This window comes from Lynx rufus, unplaced genomic scaffold (genome assembly GCF_022079265.1).
Source record: "Lynx rufus isolate CCGP_SWC_20201006 ecotype Redwood Valley unplaced genomic scaffold, mLynRuf1.p SCAF_15, whole genome shotgun sequence".
Taxonomy (NCBI): domain Eukaryota; kingdom Metazoa; phylum Chordata; class Mammalia; order Carnivora; family Felidae; genus Lynx; species Lynx rufus.
In genome coordinates, this window is record NW_025814829.1 from 22426953 (window position 1) to 22445618 (window position 18666).

General features: G+C 41.6%; 1 protein-coding gene across 1 annotated transcript in view; it reads left to right on the forward strand.

Moving 5' to 3' along the window:
- Positions 1-18385, forward strand: part of KDM5B (lysine demethylase 5B) — a 78366-nt gene extending 59981 nt beyond the window's left edge. Inside the window, exons 19-27 of the mRNA XM_047076675.1 lie at positions 116-471; positions 1537-1675; positions 6500-6679; positions 7325-7483; positions 11915-12400; positions 13838-13949; positions 15064-15218; positions 16729-17049; positions 17583-18385. Of these exons, the coding sequence (XP_046932631.1) occupies positions 116-471; positions 1537-1675; positions 6500-6679; positions 7325-7483; positions 11915-12400; positions 13838-13949; positions 15064-15218; positions 16729-17049; positions 17583-17720 (2046 nt within the window). The 3' untranslated portion in view covers positions 17721-18385. The remainder of the gene's footprint in view (positions 1-115; positions 472-1536; positions 1676-6499; positions 6680-7324; positions 7484-11914; positions 12401-13837; positions 13950-15063; positions 15219-16728; positions 17050-17582) is intronic.
- The last annotated feature ends 281 nt before the right edge of the window (positions 18386-18666 follow it).

Below are 18666 nucleotides of genomic sequence, written 5' to 3' on the forward strand. Positions count from 1 at the left end.
TAAAATCGCATGAGATGGAAGGAGCATCACATTGAATATGTACTAAAGATTCTAAGTATGAAAGAAACCAGTTACTGAAATTACTATTTTTATACAACAACCTGTGTTTTTTTAGGATCTCTTGAATCGTGTAGAAGATTTCCAACAGCATAGCCAGAAATTGCTTTCTGAGGAGATGCCCAGTGCTGCTGAGCTGCAAGACTTGCTAGATGTCAGCTTTGAATTTGATGTTGAACTTCCACAGCTTGCTGAGATGCGTGTCCGTCTGGAGCAGGCCCGCTGGCTAGAAGAGGTGCAACAAGCTTGCCTAGACCCCAGCTCCCTTACACTAGATGATATGAGACGTCTCATAGACCTAGGGGTGGGTCTAGCCCCATATTCAGCAGTGGAGAAAGCAATGGCCCGGCTTCAGGAGCTGCTTACGGTGTCAGAGCACTGGGATGACAAAGCCAAGAGTCTTCTCAAGGCCAGGTGAAAAAGCAAACTCACCTCTCTCTTGGGGAGGGTTGGGTAATAATATCCATGTTAGAGCAATAGAGCACAGTCGTTGGCATGTGACAGGTGTTCAGAAGCTACAGTTGTGCGTGTAGAATACACGTAGAAAAGAAAATAGTGGAGATATTTGGGGCTGCTTTGGAACTCGGGTAAAAGAATACTAGTTTCTTCTTTACTGATTGTGAAGTGAATGATTCATATGGACTTGCCTTTTATAGAGTTGTTTTAATGAAATTTTTTTTGGAAGCCGATGAAACCATCTTTGAGAGAATAAAAGTTTTACAATTAAGTGGAAAACTATTTAAATCCGCAGTTAATAAGAACGCAAGGAGTTTTTTGAAATGTCTGAGAGTTAATATGCACTGTTCTGTAAAATGAAGATAGTGCCAGTAATTGCCAACAGGAGTGGGAATGTACATTTGTGCTGTTGCTTAGTAATTCAGGACACCTTATCTGTGTTTGAGAGATTTGATTGGACTCAGGCAAATCATCTGAGTGGAGAAAGATCAGCCCCTCCCTAATTCTGCTTTCTGTCTGATACATCTTCGTTGGTCCAATTGACAGTGTTAAAAAATTCATGGTTGTAGACATTCTTTTGTAACCCTAAAATAGTGGTCGTTGAGCAGAGAGCACAACATTTTTTGATGCTGTGCTTTTGGTGTGTTGATACCCTAGAGAATTAAAATTTTCCTAACAAAATTACATGAGTCTTGACAGTATATTTAGTAAAACATAGTAAATTATCACTAAGTTACCATCTGCAAATGAAAAGTCCGTGGTTATACCAGCATAAAATCAAGAATAAGTAGAACTTAAATGCTTTACCGAGTCATTTCCTTTATCTTAGGATGCTCTTAAGTTTTATGCAGACATTTGAAACTTTTGTTAAGTTGTGATATCTAGTAGCTGTTGACATTTGAAAAAATGTATTTGCTATACTGAATTTCCTTTGAAATGGTTTTTCTAGTTTCTTTAGGAAACCTTAAGAAAAATGAACCACCATATAACATGTTAAGTAGTTCTTATATTTCATTTTTGTAGACCTCGGCATTCATTGACTAGCCTTGCTACAGCAGTTAAGGAGATTGAGGAGATCCCCGCTTATCTGCCAAATGGTGCGGCTCTGAAAGACTCAGTGCAGAGAGCCAGGGACTGGCTTCAGGATGTAGAGGCCCTGCAGGTTGGTTTAAGAAAAAAATGTCTTGGGTGTGTAAGTGCATCTAAGAAGAACAGTAATTGAAAAATTGTAAAGGGTACTATGTTGGATCTCACCACACAGATTCAGTGTTTTTGGTTGGCCAAATTAATAATTATAGTCAAACTTTTTTAAGCTTATTTATTTATTTTGGGAAAGAGAGCGAGAGAATTCCAAATAGGTTGTGCACCACTATTGCAGAGCCCAGTGCAGGGCTCGATCTCACAAACTGTGAGATCATGACCTGAGCTGAAGTTGGACACTTAACTGACTAAGCCACCCAGGCGCCATGATTGTATTGGAACTTATGTAGGTGTACTTACCTACCACCTATTACCCTGACCATTTGGCTCAAATATTTAAAGTTTAGATAATTCAACCAACTTTTTTCTGGGAACTTGGGAGCCTCTCTTAACAAACTTGAGTACTTGGTAGAGGATTGAAGAAAAACTAAAATTGAACTTGTGGGAGAAAAGTAGTTCCTTCCTTCCTTCCTTCCTTCCTTCCTTCCTTCCTTCCTTCCTTCCTTCCTTCCTTCTCTCTTTTCTTTTCTTTTCAATTTTCTTTTCTTTCTGAAAAAATTTAGATTTAGGCAGTGGGATTCAGTTTAGATGATTCCAGTTTTGTTGGCAACATCCAAAGCATCATAGTCGGGAGCCAGTCAAACATATACCTTCTCTCCATTGGGCCTGATCAGTGTGTGTTGACCTTGTCCACATCAGTGTCCTAGAGCTTCTTCATAGCCTGTTTGATCTGGCGCTTGTTGGCCTTGACATCCACAGTGAACACAAGTGTGTTGTTGTCTTCTATTTTCTTCATGGCTAACTTGGTAGTCAGGGAGAACTTGATGATGGCATAGTGGTTAACTTGATTCTCTTGGGGGTGCTCTTTTGAGGATATTTGGGCTGCCTTTGGAGACCCAGTGTCTTGGGCCATTGGAATGTAGGCGATTTGTGGATCTTTTTTTGTGTGTGTGTGACTGTGGATGCCATTCAGCACCGCTTTCTTGACCTTCAAAGCCTTTGCTTTGGCTTTGGGAGGGGCAGGGGCTTCCTTTTTTTTTTTTTTTTTTTTTTGTTTGCCTTTGGTGCCATCTTTGTGGAAGGGTGAGAAAGGTAGTTTTCAATCTTTGATGAGTACAAATGTCTCTTGTTCGTTTGTTAATCTGGTTGTTTGATTACATAGCCAAACTAGGCCCCAAGGCGCAGAAGTTTTCACCAAGTAGTGATTGATTTATTTATTTTTAAAAAAAAAATTTTTTTTTCCAACGTTTTTTATTTATTTTTGGGACAGAGAGAGACAGAGCATGAACGGGGGAGGGGCAGAGAGAGAGGGAGACACAGAATCGGAAACAGGCTCCAGGCTCTGAGCCATCAGCCCAGAGCCCGATGCGGGGCTCGAACTCACGGACCGCGAGATCGTGACCTGGCTGAAGTCGGACGCTTAACCGACTGCGCCACCCAGGCGCCCCTCAAGTAGTGATTTAAACAAAAGTGCCTCCTGATCCCTACAAAAGAAATGAAAGTTAACAAGTTCCAAAGTAATTCTCTATAGTAATTAGCACCAAATATATGTGGTCCAATGATAGATGTTATATTTAAGGAGTTGCCTATATATTAAAAAAAGAGTTGAATTCACTTGTAGCATTATCAAAGTACAGACAAAATGCATTCTGTGATTTACCCAGTTTCACCTGGATAACTTCATTCGAAAAGTAGTTGGTGGGGAGTGTCTTCCTTTATCTCTGTAATCATTGTAAATCAGTAGTAAGTCTAATAATGGACCTATTGAGAAAAAAGACCTTTGAATTATTTAATGGGCTAGGTTTTTAAAAATTTAGTCTATCTCATTCTTGAGTTGCAAGTTCTGTTTTGTTGAAGCCATTGGATTCTAAGAATAAAATACTATCTGGTTTTCTGAATATTTAATTTTAAGTAGTGCTAATTGATCAGTTTCTAATAAGAAATGCCAAACCACACAGTTTTAGCCAGATGTTTATAACAAAATATCTGGGTATTTATTTTAGTTAAAGGGGAAGAGAAGATATATTGTTTGGTAAATATTATTACATAATTAAGATGTGACCCCAATTAGCCAAAGAAGAAATGAAGGGAAGTATTTACTGTGTACATAAACTTCCTTAATGGGAGTTTTGTTGTTTTTTTTAAAATTTTTTTTTTTTTAACGTTTATTTATTTTTGAGACAGAGAGAGACAGAGCATGAACGGGGAAGGGTCAGAGAGAGGGAGACACAGAATCCGAAACAGGCTCTAGGCTCTGAGCTGTCAGCACAGAGCCCAACGCGGGGCTCGAACTCACGGACCGTGAGATCATGACCTGAGCCGAAGTTGGCCGCTTAACCAACTGAGCCACCCAGGTGCCCCCCCCTTTTTTTTTTTAACATTTATTTATTTTTGAGACAGAGAGACAGAGCATGAACGGGGAAGGGTCAGAGAGAGGGAGACACAGAATCCGAAACAGGCTCTAGGCTCTGAGCTGTCAGCACAGAGCCCGATGTGGGGCTCGAACTCACGGACCGCGAGATCATGACCTGAGCCGAAGTTGGCCGCTTAACCAACTGAGCCACCCAGGTGCCCCCCCCCTTTTTTTTTTTAACGTTTATTTATTTTTGAGACAGAGAGAGAGACAGAGCATGAACGGGGAAGGGTCAGAGAGAGGGAGACACAGAATCCGAAACAGGCCTTAGTGGGAGTTTTAGATGCAGGTTCTTGTTAATGATGGTTGGAACTATAGTGATTAGTTTTAGTTTTGGTCCCCCTTTTCACTTATGATTGATGGCAGCCAGAAAGGTAAGGTGAGGTCATTGAATTAAGAAGAGATAAGCATGTGAAATCAGAAAGAGGACATATTTCTGGATAGTCTTATACTTTGTTCATATTTTGTAATGTATATGTTACTTACTACTGTGTTTTCAATAGTGCCCACAAGGGCAAAAAGTAAGTTTTGCTCCATTCCTGAAATAATAGCCTGATCTTTACTTGTATCATATACTTAAGGACATAATGGAGAGGTGTGACTAACAACAAGGAGCCTTTTCATATTTAGTGGATTATGTATTTTACAATGTTATCCAGTATTCTGCTTTATACACAGGAAGTATTCCATTTATTTCTAAATTGAATACTATAAGATAGCATATAATTTGTGAGTCACCTTTTTTAAGTGTCCAGCAGAACAATTTTGTCCATACGGTTCCAGTCCTGTAAGAATAAATACCAAAAGCAGTGAAACATCAGGGCGCCTGGGTGGCTCAGTTGGTTAAGCACCAGACTTCGGCTCAGGTCATGATCTCGTGGTTCGTGGGTTCGAACCCCATGTTGGGCTCTGTGCTGACAGCTCAGGGCCTGGATCCTGCTTCAGATTCAGTGTCTCTCTCTCTCTCTCTGCCCTTTCTCGGCTCACACTCTGTCTCTCTCAAAAATAAATAAACGTTAAAAAAAAAAAAAAGGCAGTGAAACATCAAGCTTCCTGTCTATATTTAGTTTTCCCCATGTTTCCCAAGAATGTCCCTTCTGGTTGTTTATCTAGTCCATGACCACATGTTGCACCTAATTGAATCTTGCATTGCTTTCCTCCTTACCCTACTTTTTTTCATGTCAGTGTCTAGAACAGTTATCTTGTGGTAAGTTCTATCTTCTAGATTTGTCTGGTTATTTCTTTGTGGTGTATTCTATCTTCCGTATTTCCTGTAAATTGGAAGTTAATTTCTTAGCCTTAATGGATTCAAGTTAAATATTTTTTACTTAGAATAATATTGGAATATCAGGCGATATTTGTATACCTTGTATTGTATCACATTAGGAGACACATAGGATGACTTACTTAGTGATGCTAAGATTTACCATTGTATTAGAGCGACATCAATGTCCCCTGTCCCGCAACTTAATGCTTTTATTCTTCCACTTTGGGTATCTCATTCTCAGAGTCCCAGTACTGACAGCATCAGCATCACCTGCAAGCTTGTTAAGAAATGCAAATTCATGGACTCTTCCCTGGTGACCTCAATCAGAATATCTGGAAATGAGGCCCAGGAAACTGTTTAAATAAGCTTTCCAGATGATTCTTAACACATACTAAAGTTTGAGAAGCAGTGGGACTTTTCACCTCATTTTAGTTTTCTGAATAATTTTGAAGTTTATTTATTTTTCAGAGAGAGTGCACATGCATGTGTACATGAGCAGGGAGGGGCAGAGGGAGAGGGAGAGAGAGAGAATACCAAGCGGGCTCTGTGCTGTCAGCGCAGAGACTGATGTGGGGCTCGAACTCACGAATTGTGAGCTCATGATCTAAGCAGAATCAAGACTCAGACTGCTTAACTGACTGAGCCACCTGGGCACCCCAGTTTTCTGAATGATTTATACTGAGTTAATTTATCATTGGATGGATTGGAATAAAGTACTGTTGCTTTTCTTTAAGTCAGTGTGAAAACCTGTTAGTTATTGCAAGTCTACATTTCTGTTGAATTTTTTTCAGGCTATCTGTAGGGACCAAGATGACAAGTGAATTTAGAAGGGCATAAAAAGTCAGAACAAAGGGATCATCATAGTGTATGTCATGTTCATAGTTGTATCCTTGGGACCTAGCACAAACTAGGTCTTTAACTATTTGTTAAGTGAAGGAACACAGGTCATCCCTAACCCCATCACTGTTGGTCAGCTGGAGGTTTTGTTCATCAACATCTATGAATTTAACATGTTGAAATGTAGGCCTCCTCTGAATCGTGCTTTTCCCACTTCACAGAGATGTGTTCTTTTTTCTAAGATGCTACAATTTTTCTTGATACACTAGGTTGGAGGACGTGTGCCAGTGTTAGACACACTCATAGAACTTGTTACACGAGGCCGATCTATCCCGGTACATCTGAATTCTTTACCAAGACTGGAATTACTAGTAGCTGAGGTTCAGGCTTGGAAAGAATGTGCTGCTAATACATTCTTGACTGAGAATTCTCCATATTCTCTTTTAGAGGTAAGTTTTCAACCAGCCCTTCTACAAGACCTTAGATCTCATAGCTTGTAGAACATGCAGTCCCTTCCCTCACAAAGGTGGCATCCCTAATTGATCTGTCATTCTAGGAGTTATTTTTTTTCAGTAGAGCCATGGAGATTCTTCTAAACTTCCAGTGAAATAACCTTTAAATGTTACCTGAATTACATTTAGGATAGCATTTGATGGCTAAAGAAGAACATTTTTCTCGTTGAAGTTCCTCAATCTGTGTTAAAATTGGATTTTTAACCTTGGCCATGCTTCACCATTTGCATTTAATAATCCTGTAAATGATCTCATCCACCTTTCATAAAGTGCTATAGTTGTCCTTTTTGTATTTTTTGTTAAGCTGATGCTGGTAGCGCATTATGACTGGAATTGGTATATTTCACATTCAACTTATTGTTTAATCCAACCTAGAATCAAAGTCAATCTTTTGTGAAATTCCTCCCTTTCTTCCTTTCTTCGAAGAGGAGAGTTTTTTGGCTTCAGAGCAGCATGTTACAAAGAAAATGTTAGATATGAAGAAATTTACATCATTTCTACTGCTTAGGCTTTTCTTTGAGGACTTCCTAATGCTTTATCTGAAATCCATTTTACTGGGGGTTGTGCTTTGTCCCACATTAGGTGCTGTGTCCTCGATGTGACATTGGCCTTTTGGGATTGAAGAGGAAGCAGAGAAAGTTAAAGGAGCCCTTGCCAAGTGGAAAGAAGAAAAGCACCAAATTAGAGAGTCTGAGTGACCTGGAGAGAGCTTTAACTGAAAGCAAAGAGACTGCTTCGGCTGTACGTAGCGGGCCTTTTTCTTCTTTCTCTGTTGCTTAGAGAGGATGATTGCTAACCTTTTCTTATGCACAGGAATATTGGTAAGACATGTACAAGAATAACCTTAAGAGCACTCCGTTTTACCAAGAATGCTTTCTGAAATTATCAAATGTAAAAGCTTTGAATAGAAGACGTGTAGAGGTGCAGCAGAGAGAGGGGCCTCCCAGTCTGAGTTTTGCAGACTCAGTCTTGTCAGTGCCTGTGAGTTGATCAGGGATGCTGACTGTGGATGTCAGGGTGAACAGATAAGTGAGACCTCAGTGCCAACTTACTAATTTACAACAAGATGTACACTGCAGGGGTGCCTGGCCAGCTCAGACCATGGCATGTGTGATTCTTGATCTTGGGGTTGTGAGTCCAAGCCCTGTGTTGGGCGTAGAGCTTACTAAGTAAGTAAGTAAATAAATATGTATACATACACATAAACACACATACTTAAAAAATATGCTTAAAAGTGTATTGGATACCTTTGAGTCTAACTGCATTTGGTAAGCACTGTTGATTCAAAGATGGTATCATTTTAAGAAGCTCATGTTTAGGGGCGCCTGGGTGGCGCAGTCGGTTAAGCGTCCGACTTCAGCCAGGTCACGATCTCGCGGTCCGTGAGTTCGAGCCCCGCGTCGGGCTCTGGGCTGATGGCTCAGAGCCTGGAGCCTGTTTCCGATTCTGTGTCTCCCTCTCTCTCTGCCCCTCCCCCGTTCATGCTCTGTCTCTCTCTGTCCCAAAAATAAATAAACGTTGAAAAAAAAAAAATTAAAAAAAAAAAGAAGCTCATGTTTAGTGAGCGATAGTATCGGGATGAAAGATAGAGATGTGATTTGGATGCTGACAATTTTTTTTTTTTTTAGTTGAGCTATAAATGACATGTATTAGTTTCAGGTGTGCATCATAATGATTTGATTGGTCACTACAGTAAGTCTAGTTAACATCTGTCACCATACAAAGGTAGTTTTTTCTTAGGATGAGAACTTTAAAGATCTACTCTCTGAGCAACTTCCAAGGATACGGTACAGTGCAGTATTAATTATAGTGAACATGTTGCACCTTATATCCTTAGGACGTATTTTATAACTAGAAATCCATAACTTTTGACTACATTTACCCAGTTTGCCCATTCCCCACCTCCTGCCTCTGGCAGCCACTAATTTATTCTCCGTTATCTGTGGGTTTGGGTATTTGTTTGGATTCATACAGTATTTGTCTTTCTCTGACTTCTTTCACTTAGTCTAATGCATTTATATGTTGCAGATGGCAAGATTTCCCTTTTTTTAGGTTTTTAATGACTGAATAACATTCCATTGTATATACATATACTACATTTTCTTTATCCATTCATCCATTGATGGACATTCAGGTTGCTTCCATGTCTTGGCTGCAAGACAGTAATGATGCTGCAGTGAACATGGGGGTGCAGATATATTTTTGAGTTAGCGTTTTTCTTTCTTCAGGTAAATACTCAGAAGTGGAATTGCTGGATCGTATGGTAGTCCTATTTTTAATTTCTTGATGAACCTCCGTATCGTTTTCCATAGTGGCTGCACTAATTTACATTCCTATCAACAGTGCATAAAGGTTTCCTTTTCTTTACATCTTCACCAACATGTATTATTTCTTGGTATTTTTGATAATAGCCATTCTGATAAGTGTGAGATGATCTTGCATTATGATTTTGATTTGCAGTTTTATGGTTGACCACCTTTTCATGTACCTATTGTCATCTTTATATGTCTTCTTTGGAAAAATATTCAGATCCTCTGCCCATGTTTGCTTTTTGCCATTAAGTTGTGTGAGTTCTTTATCGATTTTGGATATTAACCCCTTATCAGATATGTGCTTTGCCAGTATTTTCTCCTATTCTGTAGGTTGCCTTTTTATTTTGTTGCTGGTTTTCTTTGTTGTACAGAAACTCCCTGGTTGGATGTAGTCCCATCTGGAGGCTTTAAGTAGCACAAAGTGATGCCCATGGTAGAGCAGAACTGTAGCTGCTACGACTGTCTCTGGCTAGGGCACTTTTCTCCCTGGTCTGTTCCTTTGTAGCTGCCTGACTTCTCTGGTCATGGACATGGGATTGCCTTGACTTGTATGTTTTGACACAGACTTCCTTAGTTAGGGCATATTCCTATACTGAGTCAGGTTCTAATCAGGTTCTGCTGCTTGAGCATCATTCTGGTTTTTTTAAGGTGCTGTTATTTCTGTGGTTTATTTTTGTAAAGGTACTGACTGTTGGCTTTTTTTTTTTTAAGTTATTTATTTTGAGAGAGAGAGCATGCGAGCAGGGGAGGGGAGAGAGGGAGAGAAAGAGAATCCCAAGCAGGCTCTGCACCCCAGGTCTTTTACTGTCTTTAACATTAAGGCCTTATACCTGTGCTAGACACAGCCACTGTAGATAACGAAACCGGGTCCCTCATGAAATAATTAAATAGAAACCACTTTTCTTACACACACACGTGCATACATGTGTGCATGCTGTAAAATAAGCTCATTAGGGCATGGACAATAGCAGCTTGCTTTTCTGCAGAGTGTCAGGTGTACTTGAATCGTAAAGTCTTTCCTCTCTATTAAAATGAGAGCCGTGTGACAGGAAAGTGCTGAGTTCATTTACCCTGTTTACATGACTTGAGAATACACATAAACAGAATCAACTTCACAGTAGAAAGCTGAAGTGATACTGTACATATTTCTGGACAATATTTATGATATGTCCATAAGAGGAATCTTTACATGAAGACACTAAGCACCTACTATATAAGAGGTCCAAAACATAAACAAGTTGAGGTATTACAGATTTATTCCTTATGCACCATGAAGTAAAAGCTATCTAAATTGTGATAAACTAAAAATCATTAGCTACAACAAGAGTTAGTCTTACCACCTTGAACTTAATAGTCTGGGTTTCCCCAATAAAAGGCTGGACCACAGTCCTCTAGCACTCCACTGATAGACAAATACAGGTAAATGGGGGAAACTGTAGATTTTTAAAACTGCACTTTCCCCTCTAGAAACAGAACTTATAGGCTGCAGGAGCCACTCCATTCCCCAGTCCTATTCCCAGCTCCTTGCAGTGTTAACCTGTCACAGTTAAAACCATTCCCAGTTATCACATCCACCCACTTCAGACCCATCATGATTCGCCAGATGAGGTGCCCTAAGTCATAAGGCCAGAATGAACTCTCCATTATCCCTTTTTGGAACGGAGAAGAAAATGTATGAATGAATGTTTAAGGAAGAAACAAAAAGATGTGGAAATAAATTAGGTAACAAACCTTTGGTATATTTTTAAAATATTCTCTAATTTCTGTAGACGAAAACAATGTACAGGTAGTATATGTGGGTTATGTGACTTCTAACTTAGAAATGGAGAGCAAACAGGGGCACTTGGGTGGCTCAGTTGGTTAAGTGTCTGACTCTTGATTTCTGCTCAGGTCATGATCTCACAGTTGTGAGATCAAGCCTCACGACGGGCTCTGCACTGACAGCGTGGGGCCTGCTTGGGATTCTCTCTCTCCTCCTTTCTCTGCCCCTCTCCGGTGCACGTGCTTGCTAGCTCTTGCTGTCTCTCTCTCTCTCTCTCTCTCTCTGTCTCTCTGTCTCTCTCTCAAAATAAGTAAATAAATAAACATTAAACAAGAAAAGAAATGGAGAGCAAATGGCATCTCTTTCAGTGTTCTGCTATGAAATCAGTAGGTAATTGATGAGTTTTTAAGGCAGAGATCCACTAAATGGGCATACACTAGACTCTGAAAGGTACAGTATGCAAAGTTCAAAGCAGGCAGTGTCTTGGGCGCCTGAGTGGCTCAGTCAGTTGAGCATTCCAGCTCTTGGTTTCGGCTCTGGTTGAACTCTCAATTTGTGAGTTTGAGCCCTGCATCGGGCTCTTCTGCGCTGACAGTGTGGAGCCTGCTTGGGATTCTCTCTTCTCTCTCTGCCCCCTCCCCCCAAGAAACAGAGACCTCAGTTACCACTGTGTAGTGGCTACTCTAGCGACTTTTCCATCTAAAGTAGCTCTCTAAAAGAACACAGAAGCTATTGGAGCTATGCAAACATGGGGAACCTCAGCAATCAGGACGTGTAGAATGTGAAAGAAGGCCCGTGTCTTTCAAGAGAAAGTTTTCTAGGAAGTTTCTGTTTGTTGTGTGCCTGGCAGAGAGCGCTCTATCACACATCTCTCATTTAATCATCAGCGCAGCCCTGTGAGGTGGGCTTTACTCCATTTAACTCCATTTTAGACATGTGAAAATTTAGCCCAATGGAATACACTGCCCAGGGTCGCTCACACCAGTCAGTGTGACAGAGCCAGGATTCAAATGCAGATCATATACTTTGGGACCCTAGAGTTTTAGGAGTGGGCTGAATTCCCTCTGGCATTGTCCTTGACCGTGAACTCCTTTTTAGATGGCAACACTTGGGGAAGCTCGCCTAAGGGAAATGGAAGCCTTGCAGTCTCTCAGACTAGCCAATGAAGGGAAGTTGCTGTCACCTGTCCAAGATGTGGAGCTGAAAGTCTGCCTGTGTCAGAAGGCCCCAGCTGCCCCTATGATCCAATGTGAACTCTGCAGGGATGCCTTCCACACTAGCTGTGTGGCAGTACCCAGTATTTCGCAAAGCCCCCGAATCTGGCTTTGTCCCCATTGTCGGAGGTCAGAGAAACCTCCATTAGAGAAAATTCTGCCCCTGCTGGCCTCCCTGCAGCGTATCCGAGTTCGCCTTCCTGAGGGAGATGCACTTCGGTATATGATCGAAAGAACCGTGAACTGGCAACACAGAGCCCAGCAACTGCTTTCATCAGGGAATCTCAAATTTGTGCAAGATCGAGTGGGCTCAGGACTGTTGTATAGCAGATGGCAAGCTTCAGCGGGACAAGTGTCAGAGACCAGCAAGGTGAGTCTGAAGTTTTCTTTGCCGGTTATTGGAAATCTGCTTGGCCCTGAACCTCTTCCCTGAACCTTCAGCTCTGGTATTGCTGCTCTTCCTGGTGATCCCTTAACCAGCACTCACTTTTTAGCTCCCCTCTTGGAGGGGTGTGTGTACCTACATATGGGTTGTTTTAGTTTCCTCCGCTACTAGCAGTCAGAAGTTGTCTCTTAGTGAGGCAGTCTGTTTCTGTAGCGCAGATTTCACCTTATCATATATACCTACAATTTTCCCATTCGTGTGTATGAATCTAGGTACGTATTTAATATGTATGAATTTTTACAATTTTTTGCTTGACTGTTTTGCCCCCCCCTGCTTTCTCTCATGGAAGCCTTTGGGTAGAAGGGAAGGTGCCTTCTGCCTTCTGTCTCTTACTGCCCCATGAACAGGGAACAGGTTTTGAAGTGTCTGAGTACCGTGTCGTTTCAGAGGAAAGGCAGTGGGTTTCATACCATCTGTGATCTTTTTGCCAAAAGCCAGATTCTTCTGACCATCATGGGGATGGGCAGAGTCTTTTGTCTTCTTCTGTAGAAGGTGTCTACAGGAAAAGAATGTGAAGATACCAGAAAAGTACAATCAGGAGGGCAGTATTCAACCTTCATAGAAATTTGACCTGATGACTTTCAGATATAGTACAGATTTCTCAGGCAGGGACTCACAGTTCCCTTGTGCTACTAACACAGACATGAAGTATAAGAATTACATGTTAAGCAGATCAGAGATAAGGACAAAAAATTATTTTCTCATATTGGTTTCCTTTTTTTTTTTTTTTTTGTAATTTCCAGGCTTTTAAAATACAGTACCTGGCACTTAGCAAATGATGAATTAAATTTTTGTGCATGGATGAGTTGAGGTTATTTGGCCAACCTACAGTGGAGATTCTTTACACAAGATACGCCAGAGATTTACCTTTATTAATAAAGGGAGAGGACACAATTGTTACTTGTTTACTAGTTCATGGTCAAAGGAGTGTTTCTCCTAGCTTCTTTAATAAACACTGAAGAGTGGATGGAGGTGGATGTGCATGAGATCTGGCAGTTCCGGTTGGTTTACTCAAAGGGGCACACATCTGTGTTCCTTGTGTTACAGTCTTCATTAGGAGACTTGCCCAGGGAATAAAAAAGAGACTTACATGGGGTATGATCTGTTCTCATGCAAAGAAAATGACTTATTTCCCAATGGTGCTCTTGACCTCTCTGAAATCAGTCCAAGTAGAACCAGGAAGACTGAAGGATTGGTGGGTATGAGCTGATGTGGCTAAATGTAAGATACTTGGAGACTTTTCAGTTGGGAAGACTTTCTTTCCTGTTTTCCTAATTGATAACCCAAACTACTTTCCTTGGACTGGTGGGAGAATTTTTAATCCTGAAGAAGCCTTACTATAAAATGTTTTCCTTCCATTAGGGATCTCAGCCCACTGGCACAACATCCTTTTCTTTGCCTGATGACTGGGACAACAGAACCTCATATTTACACTCTCCCTTCTCTACTGGACGAAGTTGTATCCCCCTCCATGGTTTGTATTTATTATTATTGTTGTTGTTGTTGTTAGGACTGGGTAGTAATAAGTGATCTTGCAGTAGGTTTTTGTTATAAATGTTCAGATGTAAAAAAAAGGCTTTATCCTCAAATGTCAGATATGAGTTACTCTGTATTTGCAAGGTAGAGAAGGATCATGTTTGAAGGTTTATAAATGCAAAGTAAATAGAGAAAGTCTTTCATACAAGTTTTCAGGGATGAAAGGGTTAATCCCATGCCAACTGACATTTAAATACCAGTCACTTCAGTCAGATGCTAAGTCACGGGCTCCCGTGGGAACTTAGAGATAATCCATACTTGAAACCTGCCTCCCTTTTTCCTTATACAGTTGACTCTTGAATAGCATGGATTGGAACTGCACAGGTCTGCTTATACAGACTTTTTTCAATAAATACAGTCCAGTACTGTAAATGTATTTCCTCCTCGTTACGGTCTTCTTAACATTCTTTTCCCTCTAGCTTAGTTTATTATAAGAATACAGTGTATAATACACAAACATACTCAAATGTGTTAATCAACTGTTCCATGTTATCAGTAAGGCTTCCAATCAGCATTAGGCTATTAGTAGTTAAACTCTGGGGGAGTCAAAAGTAACACATGATTTTCAGGGGTTCAGCACCCTCCACTCCCACGTTATTCAAGGGTCAGCTGTACATACTATGCAAGACTGCCCCATGAGTTCCACCCAAAGCTGCAGCTGGAGTCCGGCTCCTTAGTCCTGCCAGCACAGCAGGTGTTTGGTAATGGGACTGGAGGTACTTGATCAGCTCAGTTTGCCTATGCCCTGCCCTGAGGGCAAAAGCTATCCTGGCAGAGGTACTACCTCTTCTGTGTTAGCAGTAAGTAAGGGAAGAGGGGATTCAGTGTAGAATTAGTACTTCCCTAGCAATCAGAAGACAGAACACCGAGTTTGGGCTCTATTTCATTGTGGCTTTTAGTCACAGTAAGCGGACCTCACTTCAGTTGAACATAATTTTACAAGGAGAGGGTGCCAGTGGTATGAAGGGTGGTCCTGCTTTTCTTGCAGATCTGAGTGACCTTGTGAAACGCTCTGTCTTGTTGTCATGAGACTTTGGTGTGATCTTTCACAGGTGTTAGCCCAGAAGTGAATGAGCTGTTGATGGAAGCTCAGCTGCTCCAGGTATCCCTTCCTGAAATTCAGGAACTTTACCAGACTTTACTTGCAAAGCCGACCCCTGCTCAGCAAACTGACCGGAGCTCACCAGCTAGACCCAGCGGTGAGAAGGTGGGTTGTCTGATGGGCAGCTGGGGAAGGCAGTCTGGGGTGGGGAGACTGATTCTTAGTGTCATTCCATCTAAATAGTTTGGTGAGTGAGATGCTGTCTTTGATCCAGAAAAGGATGCAAACCCTCTACTTCACAACCCCATTCCTAAGGCCGTCAAAGAGCAGATAGGTGCTAGGCATCACTTTGGGCTCACATCCTGGAGTTTGGTGCTGTTTTGTAAGTGACTATGACATTTTTTTTTTCCTTTCTAGCCCGGTGCTTCTCCTCATCTCCATGTGATAATAGCTAGAAGCAGAATTATTTTTTTTCTGTAAGAGAAATACTGTAGAGATGAAAATGTAATTATAGCTGGGAAGGCGCCTTCTTTTGGTATAAAGCCTTCAGAATTCAAAGAATATCTCGGAGTTAACATTTAACAGATGCTTTAACTGCTCTACCCCTAACAGGACAGATGGGGTGAGGACTTGGTCACCAGACTTACAGGGTGCCCATTTTGAGTGCTGACTTACTTGAAGGGGTAGATACCACGTATGTCTTGTTTCTTAGCATGTGAAGATGCTGCTGTTTCTGTTAGTGAGCTAGCTGACCTGTGACATTGAAAGCTCCTGAGAATCTAGTGAGGATAGGGAAGAATCTCACTAAAGACAGCACGAGGACGATATCATTTAGAATTTTAGTTTTCGTGATGCTACCAAATAGTAGTGTTGTAGTACCACTGTTGATTGTGTTCAATTAATGCACCTTATTTCTGTAAGGGATGGGGATGTATATCCTTAAAGAAGGAACGTATTTCCATGGTTCCTGAGAAGTCTGTAGGTCAAAGGATAACCATACACTCTTAGAAACTGCATAGTAGTCCGTCACTAACAGATTTGGCGAAAAGAAAAATGTAGGCATCTCTCCATCTCCTGGTGCTAATTTGAAAGCTAATCATGTCTTTAACATTTTCTTTTTCCACTGTTTTTGATAGCACTAACGGTTAAGTCAGTTAACTCAAACAGGTTGTCCTACAGGACGTGAGGGGAGGTGGTAGCAGTCTGTTAGGATGCAGTATTTTTTTTAATGTTTATTTTTGAGAGAGCACAGGTGGGGGAGGGGCAGAGAGGGGAACAGAGGATCTGAAGTGGGCTCTGCACTGATAGCAGCGAGCCTGATGCGGGGCTTGAACCCATGAACTGCAAGATCACAATCTGAGCTGAGGTCAGATGCTCAACCGACCGAGCCACACAGGTGCCCTGCAGTTTTTTGTTGTTGTTGTTTGTTTGTTTTTTTAGCATTTTTAATTTATTTAAGTCCTCTCCACACCCAGTGTGGGCCTTGAACTCACAACCCTGAGATCAAGAGTCACATGCTCTTCAGACTGAGCCAGCCAGGTGACCCAGGATGCAGTATTTTTTTTAATGTCGATTGGAGATCACCTGGTGTCTGATACAGCTGACACTTAATTTCACTAGTTTGAGTAATGGGCAGACTGTAGGCTGAAATTGAATTTGTCCGTCCTCCACCCAGAATGACTGCTGCCGTGGGAAACGAGATGGAATCAACAGTCTTGAGAGAAAACTGAAGAGACGCCTGGAAAGAGAAGGCCTCTCCAGTGATCGGTGGGATCGAGTTAAAAACATGCGGACCCCCAAAAAGAAGAAAATCAAACTGAGCCACTCCAAGGACATGAACAATTTCAAGTTAGAGAGGGAGCGTAGCTATGAATTAGTCCGTTCTGCCGAAACTCATTCCCTGCCCTCAGACACATCCTATTCTGAACAGGAGGACTCTGAGGATGAAGATGCCATCTGCCCAGCTGTGAGCTGCCTGCAGCCAGAAGGAGATGAGGTCAGTGAGGTTTGGGCCATAGAGGACGTGCTTTCCCTTAACTCAGAAACCCTGTAAGCTACACCTCATCTCGCTGGGTCTTTCTCTTCTGCTTATCTGCTTTGAGCTGATCTGAATGGATTGCTCAGCCCTCCCCCACTGATATCTCTGCTCTTACCATCGTTCCTGGGTCTTCTCCCTTTTCTTGAAGAAACTCTTATTCTTCCCTTTTTCCTTTTCCTGCTATTCCAGCTTTCACCGTCCCGGCGCTAAGAAGGTGGGAGGGATGCTGATGTAATGCCCTTTTGCTTACTTATCACAGGGCGGCGCTGTCTTAACCCCAAAGCAGTCACGACTTGAAGAATGGCTTTGACTTGGTTGCTTTGGCTGGTGGGCCAGCTGCACTCATGTGGCGTAGCTGTTGTGCCAGAGGTCCCAGTGGTGGGACGGTGGCCGTTAGTGGCAAACGGCCTGAATATCTTGAGGCTGGCCTGCCCAATTTTGAATCACATTTTTTCCTCTGAAAACCCCATCTCCCTGCTCTTTGTAACCAGGTGGACTGGGTCCAGTGTGATGGCAGCTGCAATCAGTGGTTTCATCAGGTCTGTGTTGGTGTTTCTCCAGAGATGGCAGAGAAAGAAGACTACATCTGTGTGCGCTGTACTGTGAAGGACGCACCAAGCCGAAAATAAAACACACACACACACACACACACACACGCACACACACACAGACACACACACACACACAAAACACCCCCCCCCCCCCCCGCCCCCAACCACTTAACGTAATTCAGGACTCCAACCAAGAAGATTTCTTCAATTTCTCAGCAAAGCTACAGGACTGGTATTCAAACCAGCCTGTAAACGGTGCTATTTCTATTCCTTACGGGATCATTTTTCCAGAACTCTTTGAAAAAAAGAAAAAAACAACTAAAAAAATTTTTGACACTTTTTGTATTTTTTTCCTTAAGAGCTGTTTGTGGTTGTTGAGGTTTGAAATGCTGACTGTTTTTTTGCAGGGGTTTCCACCAATTTGGAAGGCATTAGAGCTTGCACCTTTTCATGTACAGCATTAAAATCTTACCTCTGTCTGGGATTTACCGGCTTAAGAGTCCAACTCAGTTTCAGTGCCCAGAAGGGCACCAGAAATTCCAGTAAATCCTCATTTGAGGAATTTCTCTCTTGTTTACTCTGTTACCATATTGGGGAACTTAAGTTTTTCACTTTTGGGGTTTTTTGTTTGTTTCTTTATCCACTTTTCTTTTTCCTGGTAGACTAGGTTTATTTATCTAAGCAATAACTTCTATGTTGGTTTCAGTGGCTGGAATTAAAACAAAACAAAACAAACTTCCAAACAGTGTGTTGGTGCTTTAGCATTTGGTTGATGTACAGAACACGAATGTCTAGTTTCTAGTGTCACTGATGAACTAGTGATGTAGAAAAGAGACTGCTCTGTAAGTCATTGCCACAGCTGTATTTTGGCTTTCTCCCTGCCCCTTCGTTCCTCTCCTTATTTTTTTGGTAGCTTGTATCAAATGTTGCAGTTTATATTGTGGAATAAATCCTTGGTCCTAATTTAACACTAAATGCTGGTTATTTAGAGCCATTAGACTGCAGCTTCTCCCGCCCCTCTACC